The following is a 12,431-nucleotide window of genomic DNA, read 5'->3' as shown; positions in this document are numbered from 1 at the left end:
CAAAAGGAAACAACACCCAAACATAGGAAGCCGTTAGAGGGCTCTCTATTGTATAACTGAAGCATGTATATTGAATACTAAAACAACACATCCAGTATACAACAGAAGTGAGATCACAGTTGTTGTGACAGTTCAGACAGAGTGAAGGATATTGCATCAAAGTCTTTGGACAGTGTCCAAGAAAGATATCCTTGCTTGTTGTTTGGCTCAAAACTGCGTGATTAAGCTTTGTTAAAAGACAGTCAAAGAAGCCCAATGAATTTTAGGAAAACATTCATTGTAAACACAAAAACCAAACACTATTATAAATCATTTAAACAGCTAAAAAATATATTGCTCACATCAGCAACTGGCCTAGGGTTTAGACAGTCACATCCTCTTATCCATTAAAGCAGGCACATTAATAGACAGAGAGGACTCCCTCTGTTTCCTGTTCTTCTCAGGGAGGAAAAAACCTAGTCATATAGTGATAGTGATATACAGTATCAGATTTAATGTCACTGTCAATTCTTGTCAAACATACATAACGAGGGCTGTGTCTGACAGTGTGTTTCAATATACATATATCATAGAATGCCTTTCTGGAGATTATGCATGAGACAAAGGAATGATAAACTGAAATATACTAATTATACACTATATACATCCATCTATTCATCCATTACACACCATTTTATTCTATTTAGGGTTGCTGGGGGGCTGGAGTCCATGCCATCTGATTTAAGATGAAGGCAGGGGACACCCTGGACAGGTCACCAGTCTATCACAGGCTACACATAGAGCCAAACAATCACATTCACACCTACAGACAATTTAGAATCACCAGTTTACCTCAGCATGTTTTTGGACTGTGGGAGGAAGCTGGAGTACCTGGTGAAAACCCACGTATGCACAGGGAGAACCCAGGCCCAGGGAACCAGGGATCTTCTAGCTGTGAGGCAACAGTGTTAACCACTGCTCCCCTAAAGTGTATATTGAGATCTGAAAACATACAGCACCTGGTATTTTCAGGCAGTCTCCCATTCAAGTACTAACCACTAACCAGGCCACTATTCTTAGCTTATGAGATCAACAAGATTGGGCATTCTCACAGTGGTTTGACCATAAGCTAAATACAGACAGTCATGTGAAAAAGCAAATAAAGCAACACACTAAATGGAAATAGTCTTTTTGATATATATCTGAACAAGCAAACATTTAATCCTCTTTGAAACAGTGCCTACATATAAAGCTGACATACTTGTATTATTGTTCTGTGGAGACGTTAGTATTGCCCACTTTAGCAGAAATATCTTCTTGTTGGTTAAAGTTAAAGTTAGTTTATTTATATAGCACATTTCAACAACAAGGCGATTCAAAGTGCTTCACAAGGACATTAAAACAGCAGATGAAAACACAATTATAAAAAGAAAGAAAACACATTTAGAAAATCATTAAAAAGGTCATTAAAATTTAAGGATGCAGAAGAGTAAAAGAATCAAAAACAGAAGTTGGGAAGCAAGGACATTTTAAAAGTTACACTGCAGAGTTTGTCATAAAATAAGATTTAGAATAACTTACATGGTGTCTTGCATGATTATCTACCGTTCTTGAACATTGCTTGCTGAAGTTTTTAACCCCTCTTCCAATCTTCCAAGCAAAATTACTGGTCTCAGATCCTGATATGTGGCATAATTCCATCTAATTATCAACTGCATGCTACACAGTCCCCGAGGCAGCAAAGAAATCTCAAACCAGAACATTTCCACCACCATGACACCACACACCTCAAAAGAAAAAGAGAACGGAAGGCTGTAGATATCAGAGGTTTACACAAGACAAGTTCTACCTGTTATTTCCTAAGGAGGCTGTAATCACTGGAACCTGATCTGAAACCGCAGCACAATTCAAATTGTCAAAATGTCATTGTGAAGTGTTGTTTTTCTGAGTATATTACCTCAATCTGTTGACAACCTTTCACAGGAATTTAAATGTTTCCATGTACTTATTTTTTCACAACTGAGATATCACTTAAACGTGAAATCATTCAAATTTTGTATCACCTTATAGTAATTGCATTACTTCTGAGCTGAACATTAGGTATTTGTTCTGCTGTTAAAAGTTTTTTATTTTTACTATATTAAAAATGCAGGCCCCAGCAGGAACTCCGTGCATCAAAAGTCAGTACACCTCTCATTTGTGAAATTGCAATCCTTTACTTTTCAGTACTATGCATGTCCACCTTTATTTTTGATGACAATCTTCTCCACCATGGAGGGCACAAGTGTTATACAAATTGCTTGAAAGATGTTCCATCATTCTTCTGAGAGTTTTTTTCAGCTGCTCTTTGCTAAAGGGGATGTGTTGTTCTATACCCCAAAAGTGTACTTCTGGATTTCAAGTCAGGCCACAGACGTCATCACTTTTTTCTCCTTTAGAAACTCTTGTGGGATTTTGGGAGTGTGCTTCTGATCATTATGCTGAAATGATAACAAAGGCAGCTTGCTGTGTGAATGTGCAGCCAGGTTATAATTCTAACACCACTCCCTTCTGTGAAGAATACGATGCCGGTTCTATTTAATTCATATACGTTATTGTCCCACTTGGGGAAATTTATCTTGGACTTGTTAGTCACATCGCTTTGTTGAACAGAACTCAAATGAACTTCTTGTTTATTTAAGTACATCTCAAATAATGAGGGATGGCAGACCAGAACAGAATAAGTGTTACAAGAAAGTGATTGTGGAATGCTGTCTTACGCCTTCTGATGTTTATGCTTCCTTTCCTCTCAGCTGCTTGGCCTTTCTGACTGTACCTTTAGAGATGACTGTACAGACACTACTCAGAGGGAGTGGAGACAGATATAGAAGCAGAGAAGGAGATGGACAAAACCATGAGGACATGAAAATTTCCAACTAGGATTAACTGGGATTATTCATGAACCTGAGTAATTTCAGCTTTGTTCCGTTGTATGTATGATGTTTTAGAATAACGGTAAAGCTTCTTGATTCCAAACTTAAGCACAAGGAGGGGATGATGTAAATCTCACCACATAAAGTGCACTGTATTACTCTTCTTTTTTCTTGTTATAAAGAGCGTCATGCTCAGTTGTGTTTTTTGTCAAATTTGTCCTACAAAATCATCTTTCTTTTTGTTTTTCTCTCTAGCTCATAACTGTACACACCGTACCAGGAATGGACCCTGATTGGTTGATTGGAGAACGGGGCAATGAAAAGGGCAAAGTACCTGTCACCTACCTGGAACTGCTGAGCTAATGGACTAAGCAACACACACCCTTGCAAAAGCAAACCTCTATCTGCTGTCACGTGTGCATTTAGTACACTTTCACCATTAGCCTCAGTTTGTGCCCCTCATGTGTCAGTATGTTTAAGTCTCAGAACTGCCACAATGATGTTTGTGAATGATAAATAATCAGCTATGTTTGGGGGAAAAAAGGCAGTCCAAAATGCTCTCAAGGTAGTTGTATTTCTCAGTGACTCTTCCGATGAACCAAAAGTTCATCTGCATTGGGTTCAAAAAAGATTTTAGGTGCACTAGATATACAGACACACACAGACAGACAGAGAGAGAGATTTGCCATTCTATCCTCATCAGCATCACAGACCAACTAAATAAGTAGAACAAAATAAGCATGTACAGGCTGATCATACAGTCGCAACGCACTCTGTCCAAAGTGTACCACACAAAACCCATCTCCAGTCAGTCAGCGGCGTTTTTTACATTATATGCAGTTCATGAATAATTAACAATAACTCCGAGAACACAATACTAACATTGTGACAGAACTATGAAAATAATTAAACAAATATACATGAAAGACAAAAAAGAGAGATGCAGCTCACATACCAGGAACAAAATAAAATATGTTCAAAATACTCAAAACTGAGTAGGAGCTGCTGTGACAGGCTGACAAGGCATCAGAAGTGACTGATTGATATATAGAAAAAATCCTATAGATTATCCTAATAAAGGATATTCTATTCTTTTCTATGTATGTAGAACACCACTGTATCTTTTTAAATCACATTGTGGGGTTTTTAAGCATTACCCATTTAATGGGTTAATCATGTTTTTGTGAAATCAATGTGATGGTTTCCTCTGTGACTCAAATATATGCTCATACACAATAAGCACAAACTGGGGTTAATGTCTTGTATTTTGATCTAAGGAAATACTTATGCAAAACTGCCCATTGAGAACATTTCTATTATCACTGATGAGTAATGGGAGAAATTACAGCAAATACTTGTAATATGACCTGTTATCACAGGCTTCCTCCTATTGTAGTATTATGTCTTACAGTTACACACTCTCTTAGTTTACTGACACAGCATTTTGGCTGCTTTTGTGTGACAACTGTAACATGGCTCTTACCAGTCTTACTTTTACATACACATAAGCATTCCAAGACCAAGGCCTTGTGTAATCCAGTGAAAGATTAGTTCAATGAATTAGTACAACGTGGGTCTTAATTATGTCGTTTGGGTATCAGTTATGATAACGTTGTACTCTGCAAAGTGACTGCTGAGTTTTGGGAACACACTGACAAGACTACAACAAAGTTTGATGGAGCCAGAAACACAATTCAGCAAAATTATTCAAACTACTTTAGAGAGGTTCAAAGTGAAAGAGGCACTGAAGGACTGCTTCAATCAATTAACACAGAACTTATTTGGATTAAAGCTCTGGGGTTCCACTATTCCAGCTGCAATACAGCCAATCATAGCCACTAGACTCTGTGTGTGAAATGTAGATGCAAACAATTATGAGTATGAATATATATTTAACAACTAAAACAGAGACAGAGTTTAAAAACAATTTAACTGTGTAGAAGCACAAAAATTAAAGAAAAATGACTAAATCTGTAAGCCGACAAAATTAGGCTGACAACATGATTTGCTTTAGACACGCTCCTGGTGGAATATGCAGTTTCGGGAAAGAAAGGCTAAACAGATGGCTTAAATTTCTTGTGTGAAGTAATGTGCATCAGAATGGCCAGAAAAACATGTTGCAAACTGCAAAATCCTACCAGATGTAGTTGGCCATCCAGGCATTTTTGGCATACTTCATTTGAGATACTGTGTATTGGGGGGTGCTGAATCTTTTTCTAGCTTACTATATTGTAGGTAGTAAAAATATTGGAACATACCCCAAGTTTTATTTAAATTTGATGCTGACTCAAGCGAAAGATTCTGATAGCAAGTGTTTTAATAGGTGTTAATTTATCTAAAACTATGAATCACATAAGCCAGGGTCAATGAAAGCCTCCTTCACTGAGAGCTTGGAAAAATCAGAATTAGTGGAACAACAAGCTCAGTGATAATGCCGTGAACTGACTGTGAGCTAAGCTGTGTGGTTTAACAATGACGAAAAGAAGAGAGATCAAAGTTTCACCAAGCAGATGGGTAGACTTGCTTTCTCTTCCAAAGAAGTTTGGTTAACATGAATGATTGTTTACCACCTTGCTCACAGCTGCTGTACGGTGAAGCTGAGTCATACAGACTGAAGCTTGTAAGTTTCCGTTCTAATGTTTAAATGCAGCACTTGTTTGATAATCTCTGCAGTGTGAACGTGAAATAGTTACCGCAAAAAATATGTGTTCCTATAAAAGCCACAGGATTTCACTTTGGTTACATGAACATGCCTGACTATCAGGTTTATTTTCAAGAACATCATTGTAAAATACATCTCTTCTGCAGTGATTTTGTGACGCAACTTGTACTCAGTCTGCTGCTGTAGCTGGTTTCTGAAAGTGTGTGTAGAGGTGTATAATGGAACTTTGCTTAAAAATGATTTGAAAAATAATGTGGTGGTAATTCTGTGGATGAAGTCTGGTAGAAAAGTTAAAAATTTATGTCGTCTTTTCTTATTTCAAGCATCCCTGTGGCTGTGTAGTGTGTTTCATTGCAAGTACTCAGCTACCACATACTAACCACACGTAGCCTGTCACAAACAGACATCTCTTAACCAGTGTTGCCACATTAGCTTTGAAAACGGCGCCCAATCAGAGACTAGAACCCATTGAGTCCACATGAAAACAGTGCAATTTTACTTCTACTTTTCATCTGGTGGATGTTTGTTTTTGGTCCAGTTTATCTTATATATACAGAATTTAAATATCATTCAATAATTTTAATATTAAGTGTTCATTTATATGTACAGAATTAAACTTGACTGAGAAACACAAAATACAATGCTGCTGTAAAAACATCCCACTGCTTGCAACCCTCCAAAGGCTAAGTGGGGCATTCCATAAAAAAAATCTATCACTGCCTCCCGCATCACCCCCTCAGAATTACATGAAATTTTCAGCACAATAATTTTAGTATATCAACTATATATGTCAAAATGTTGCACTTTTTAATTACAATTACTTTTTCCAGGATCGTTGAGCCTTCATTCTACAATCTACAATTTCATTTAGCAGATGCTTTTATCCAAAGCGACGTACATCTGAGAGTAGATACAGCACAAGAAGGGATCTAACTGGGGGAAAACAACCTGGATACGTGCCATAAACATCACTTCACAAGTACAGGAGATGGATACATGAGATTTTCAGGGCTGAAAAACACATTTGAGTTCTGTTAAAAACTGCCACCAAATCAATCTGACATCCCCTCCACTCACTATCTAAAGCCAAAATCTCATTTTTGCTTGGCACAGTTTTTCTTTTTAACCAACTCTGAGCATCAACATCATGGGATATATCATAGTTTCAGTAGAAAAACTACAAGATTGTATTGTTTATAACACAGAGTGACAGTAAAAAGTACTGGCACCCTTGATGTGTTTTCTGTTTTCTGATAATTCACTGCAGGAAATTTTAAAAGGTGAATTTTGTGTGAAGTCTCAAGGGTCATCACCATTTGGAACATGGTGGTTGGTGGAATAAAGTTAGAGCCTAAGAAAGATCTTTTTCCTACATTTTGACTTATCTTCTAGTCAAAATTCCTTCCCTGTCTCAACACTTTTCTAATACAGTCATATTTTACCACCAAACTTTGGCCCACCACTATGTAATTTAAGAGCATGTAAGTGTGAAAGTATTAATTGTATGAAGGTAAGACTCCATTAAATATACTAATAATATTGGGCATTAAAAATCAGCCAATTCTGAGGGACTCGGGGAGGAATTTTTTCAGATTTGGTTTATTTTAAATGGAATGTCCCATGTGGGTATAGTAAAAGACACGGGATAGTATTTTCAATGGCCATTGTATCTTTAGTCTCTTCCTTACAGTTTAAAATCTCTGATGACTAGCTGAACCCTTTGTAGATGGAAAATTCACCTACTAATCCAAGTCACAACCTCTCTTCCAAATCAATAAAAGGTATCCTAGGGGGGTAGAAAACTGGCCTATCTAGCAATACTGCTATTACCTCAGAGAACATGTAGGGTGATGACGTTATCAGGCCAAAAGCATGAGATAATGTTGGAGCTTCCACCAGCTGCAGTGAATTCGGCAATGTTTCCATTAGAGTAAATACTTTGGCATGCAATACATGTGGCAACAGAGAGCCTCTAATAAAAGGTTACTTTGATCAAATGAGTCACTCATCAAAAAATGGAGTGTTGTCTAACTCTAGATGTCTATTTTGTAACTTACAAAAGATGATGTAAAGTGCGTATTTGGATTGTTTACTCACCAGTGGTAGTGCAGTAAGTGTGAGTCATACCTGTGTGTAATGTTGTAATGGGATCCACTGTGCGACTTCACAGCCCAACATGCTAATAATAGAAGGTAGAGTTTACACTGGCTTAGGTCATCTGACAGGGACATTCCTGGTTTCCAGGTTATGCTGAATGTTTCTGGGACCCCCTAATCTTTCTAGCTCCACTATCAGCCCAAAATACTCCCTCATACTTTAGAAAATGTAATTGTATGTATTAGATGAGTGCCCTCAGGAATCAATGGCTGTGATATTAATAAGGCTGTCATGACAGCAAAGTTTTAGTGCTATTTTTATTTTTGCTTGTAAAAAAGATTTTACAAACATGGATTACAACTGAGTGTACTCCATCTACTTCTGTAAATGATGAGATGCAGCTGAAAGTCCCAAAAACAAAGTTTGGGTTAAGGTTATTTAGTCAAACTACTGAATACCTTCTTCACACAACATTTGTAGCTTGTACATTGTAGAACCTAGTCTGCTCTGATTGGACAAAATACCACATTTTGTGTGTGTGTGTGTGCGTGCGTGCATGCGGAGATGTAATTTGTTGCTTGCATGTTTTTAATTTAGTTTGTTTTAAAATGTTTATTATTTTAAAATGCCCGGACTTCTTACTGACATCACACTTTTGTCAACTTATGGCCACTGGTTTGATGTGCAATAAACATGCATGTGTGTTACAATAATATGACCGTCTAGTTCTTGAACAACAGCACTGCTACAGTTTAACCTTCATTATTATCCTTTTTTCCTTAAATTTAAAAGGAGATGCAGCTGGTCAAGTGGTATTAGGTTGAGTGTAGGAATCGTTTTAAACCACAAGCCTGTGAAACCAGTCACACAGTGAGATGACAGTTTGGGAATCTAGCTGGTCACCCCATTTTGAAAGCAAACATTTGGTTATTTACATGCAAGAGACAAAAAGGATTATTTAATTCATTTCTCATATTTCCTGCTGCCTGATAATGAAAATCCAGTAGTTACCCTCTTCTACTCACATTTTGCCAAGTCCAGAGAAAAACATCTGGCTCTTCACCTGCTGAAGCCACTATGTTTTACATTTTAATTTGGTGCTGGGCTGTTGATGTGCAAACTAACATGCTGCTTCTGGAAGCTACACTGAAGACTCGGATGAAAACTGTAAAGCTGTGGGCCGTAAAACCAAACCAATGAGTTGAAACATGCTAAAATGTGCTCCGAAGATAATTTGCAGCTGATTTTAAGCACTGCCTTTTACATTACACGCCGTTGCTTCTTCAGTGAGAACAAACACACCAACCAGCTCTCTGGAAAACTCACCCACCAACGCATTAGGAGCAGTCCAGACCACATAGATGACCTTCACCTGTGTGGCTCAGAGCTTTGCCCCTCCCTCTTTGGCCATGACTTCCACCATTTGATTGACCAACTGGAAGTAGAGAATGACTCAGAGCAGATAAGTTCTCTACCAGACTCCAGCAGCAGCAGTAGATTCACTTCTATGAGTAGATACATAGCTCTCAAACTGCTGGTCAGGCTTGTTGTGCTGGTAGCACTTATATAGAGCCTTCTAACCTTTAACCTCCTAAAAATGTCACAGTATAGCCTTTAGTCTACAGCTGTCAGTAGGTGAGGAGCAACACCAAAACAGTCCAAACGCTGGTTTCCAGAGGGTTAGACGAGAATTTATTTGAAATAGTAAGTTTACAACAACACAACATGTGATGGGGTTAAAAACAAATGGGTGTTAGTAAAATAAAAATAAATAAACAGAACTAAAAGTGAACTTCATGTTGACATCGATGGGCATTCCAACCAGGAACAAAGTAAAAGATAATCAATACGAAAAAAATCTCTTCCTGTTCACCTCTTAAAACCCAAAAACACACCGCAGTAGCATCCTAAACTAAAACTACCAATGGGTTCCCTGTTTTCCTTTGTGAACAATTCAAAGGTCCCTCTCTATCTCCCCACACATCCACCAACCACTGGAACACATCTCCAAAGTTCTGCTGGGCCAGCTTAGCTTCCCCTCAGAAGAAGTGCTGCCACCTGCCAGATGAAGGAGCCTTTTGAGAGGCAGCTGGCATCGTGATTGGACTGTACTTTGGTCTGTTCCAATCCAGCTTCAGCTCCAGAGACAGCAGGCGGGACGAGTCAACAGAGGCCGGATGGACGAAGACATGCAGCTGAGTACAATCCAGAAAACAACAGAGGAGGACTGCAGCAACCCAGGGCCAGAACAAGCAGAGTATCATGGTATGTCTCTTAGAAAACATCATAGTATAGCCTTTGGTATGAAAAAACGCCATCATATACATCGTATATTGTACAAATAACAAGTCAAAGCAAAGAGACATACATTGTAGAATTGTAGTAATTGTGGACTGACTGATTTACTGATTATCAGTGTTTTATTTTTTACTGATTTACGGTAATAAATACATTTAAAAATGGCGCTACTTTGGCTCTGAACCTTTATCTACCTGTAGTCGCTCTGTCTTCTGGAGTGATTTGATTGGTTATACGCCACGAATAAAACTCCTTTAACTTAACATCTGTAAACAAAACAAAAACGTATCAACAAAGTTTTCTGTTAGAGTTTGTGTTCTTCTAAGTTTAACTCAAGATTTTAAATACTTTCATTTACTGCAAATGAATATCTACTCCAAATGTCTCACTAATAATCATTATCAGCCTTAAAAACCCACAAAACACCCCTCTATACTGGACCACACTTAGTACAGTCCGGTTCCCCCTTCTATAAATCTGCTTGGAATCTTCCACTTCCTGTTTGTCAAAGTGGCCTTCTACCTGGACAGGTTTTGTTGGAGCTCATGCAACAAACATTTTGGGTAACTGCACTTTAATATGGATGGATGACACTGAATTAGAGTCTGTTTTAATGACACTGAGTTAAGATGTGTAGCTCTGTCATTAAATAGAAAATTATTTCTCAGAATTCACAGAGAAAAGTCTTAAATGTTTGCTAGGTTAGCATCCCACATGTTCTTTGGCTCAGCTAAAGCTAACTCTCTCCAACTTCTGGATCTCTTGAGTTACTTGTTAAAATATCTTGCTAGAGGTGCTGAAGCTCAGAAAGTCTGAGATGTTTGTTCAAAATAAGCTCATTCTCAAGTCTTATCTGAACTGTCCTCTTTTGTTTGAACTTTCCCTAAACTTAGGAGTTAATGACAGAGCAGCACATCCAGACTCAGTCTCATTTATGTAGAGATTAAACTTCAGTGTCATTCATTGATGTTAAAGTGCAGTTTTTCAAATGTTTGTTGCACATGTTCCCGACCAAAGCAGTCCAGGTGGAAGATGATGTGAAGAGAAAGCTCCAGAGGATGAATATCACACATTTACATTGGAATTTAATGTCCTTTAATTTGACATTGTCATGCAAAAGTTGGATTTCCCTTTAATGATGTTCAAATCTTTGTTGAGTGTTTTGTTGATGTTGGTTTCTAAATGTTTTTTGACACTCGGCCCCAAAGATTAAAACCTTCTACGGCTCACAAGCTACAACAATTCACACATTATCAACTATCTTTCTGACTAAACTAAGATAAAAAAGTGAAAAACTGCCTGATTCCTGCATCATGAATGTAAATCTTTTTGGTTTTTATGACCGTAAACTGAATATATTTGGGCTTGACATTTTATAAACCAAAACAAGAAATGAATTACTGGAGAAAACAATCAACAGATTAATGGTCAAAGAAAATGTGTTTTCTAACATATATGGCTGACTCTCCAACATTACAAGATACATACAATTTGAATTTAATTTTATTTATATAATGCCAATTACAGGTCAAATTGTCTCAAGACACTTTATTTTTCCATTTTCTGTCATATTTAAAATATGACAAAGTAAGAAATTTAAACCTCTTGACTAATCCAATTTATTATTTGGTTTTTAAGAGACTAATCGACAACTAAAATAACTTTCTCCACTAAAACTAATAAACATGAGGTCAAATAGAAGGAACAGTTTTAAATACTGCAGTCCCACAATGACAAGAATAAAGTTTCTCAACAAAAACTAAATCTGCTGGTGGATTCCGTTAAAGTCCTAATAAATTGTAATAAAGTGTGACACTAAAGGTTTGTGGTGCTAAAAATGTCAAAGTAAAGATATCAAGTTGAACATCTGGATGGAGGTTGATAAAAGTTGACCTCCCTTCATTTCTCTGGAGCGACTCCATGGATTTTATGGATGGTGGTTAAAGACCTGCTCTTCTAGTGGTCTTCCTTCTAGTTGCTGTAAAAAGTCAGTCCATCCTGGCTGACTTCAACACCTCTTCATGACAACTTGTTGTCCCTCCGACCTCGTGGAAACTCCAGAAACTGGGGAAAACCTGTGGAGACTCGAAGAACCCGTGGAGACTCGAAGAACTCGTCGGGCGGGGGAAGGTGTGGTGGGTGGTGGGGGAGTAGAGGGGGGAGGCCGCCACCCACCTCCCCGCCTACTTTCCGCCCTGACTCCACCCAGACTCCGCCTTGGCTCCACCCATGTGGTGACTTGAGAAACTACAATGCCAAAGGGACGACGAAATTATTTCTTTTTGTCTGATCTGTAGCTCAGTGAGTTAAGGATTTGCCTATGGAGCTGCAGGTCGCTGGTTCAAGACCAGACCCTTCTTAAATTTTCTCAAAATTCTGACAAAGACGAACAAAGAAAAGTGCCAGTGGTGGGTCTTGAACCTGCGACCCTCCGCTTGGTAGTCTGTCTTCTTATCCTCCTGAGCTACTCGCTCAGATACTAA

At 38.1% G+C, this 12,431-nt stretch overlaps 1 protein-coding gene across 5 annotated transcripts in view; it reads left to right on the top strand.

Moving 5' to 3' along the window:
* Positions 1–10,114, top strand: part of sh3glb2b (SH3-domain GRB2-like endophilin B2b) — a 33,934-nt gene extending 23,820 nt beyond the window's left edge. For all 5 annotated transcript variants that reach the window (XM_035951232.2, XM_055019346.1, XM_055019347.1 and 2 more), the window contains one exon: positions 3,147–10,114. In XM_035951232.2, the coding sequence (XP_035807125.1) occupies positions 3,147–3,254 (108 nt within the window). In that variant the 3' untranslated portion in view covers positions 3,255–10,114. The remainder of the gene's footprint in view (positions 1–3,146) is intronic.
* The last annotated feature ends 2,317 nt before the right edge of the window (positions 10,115–12,431 follow it).

The sequence above is a fragment of the Amphiprion ocellaris genome, chromosome 17 (assembly GCF_022539595.1).
Source record: "Amphiprion ocellaris isolate individual 3 ecotype Okinawa chromosome 17, ASM2253959v1, whole genome shotgun sequence".
In the NCBI taxonomy this organism is placed as follows: domain Eukaryota; kingdom Metazoa; phylum Chordata; class Actinopteri; family Pomacentridae; genus Amphiprion; species Amphiprion ocellaris.
The sequence above is the reverse complement of the archived record's forward strand: the minus strand, read 5'-3'. Positions and strand labels throughout refer to the sequence as shown.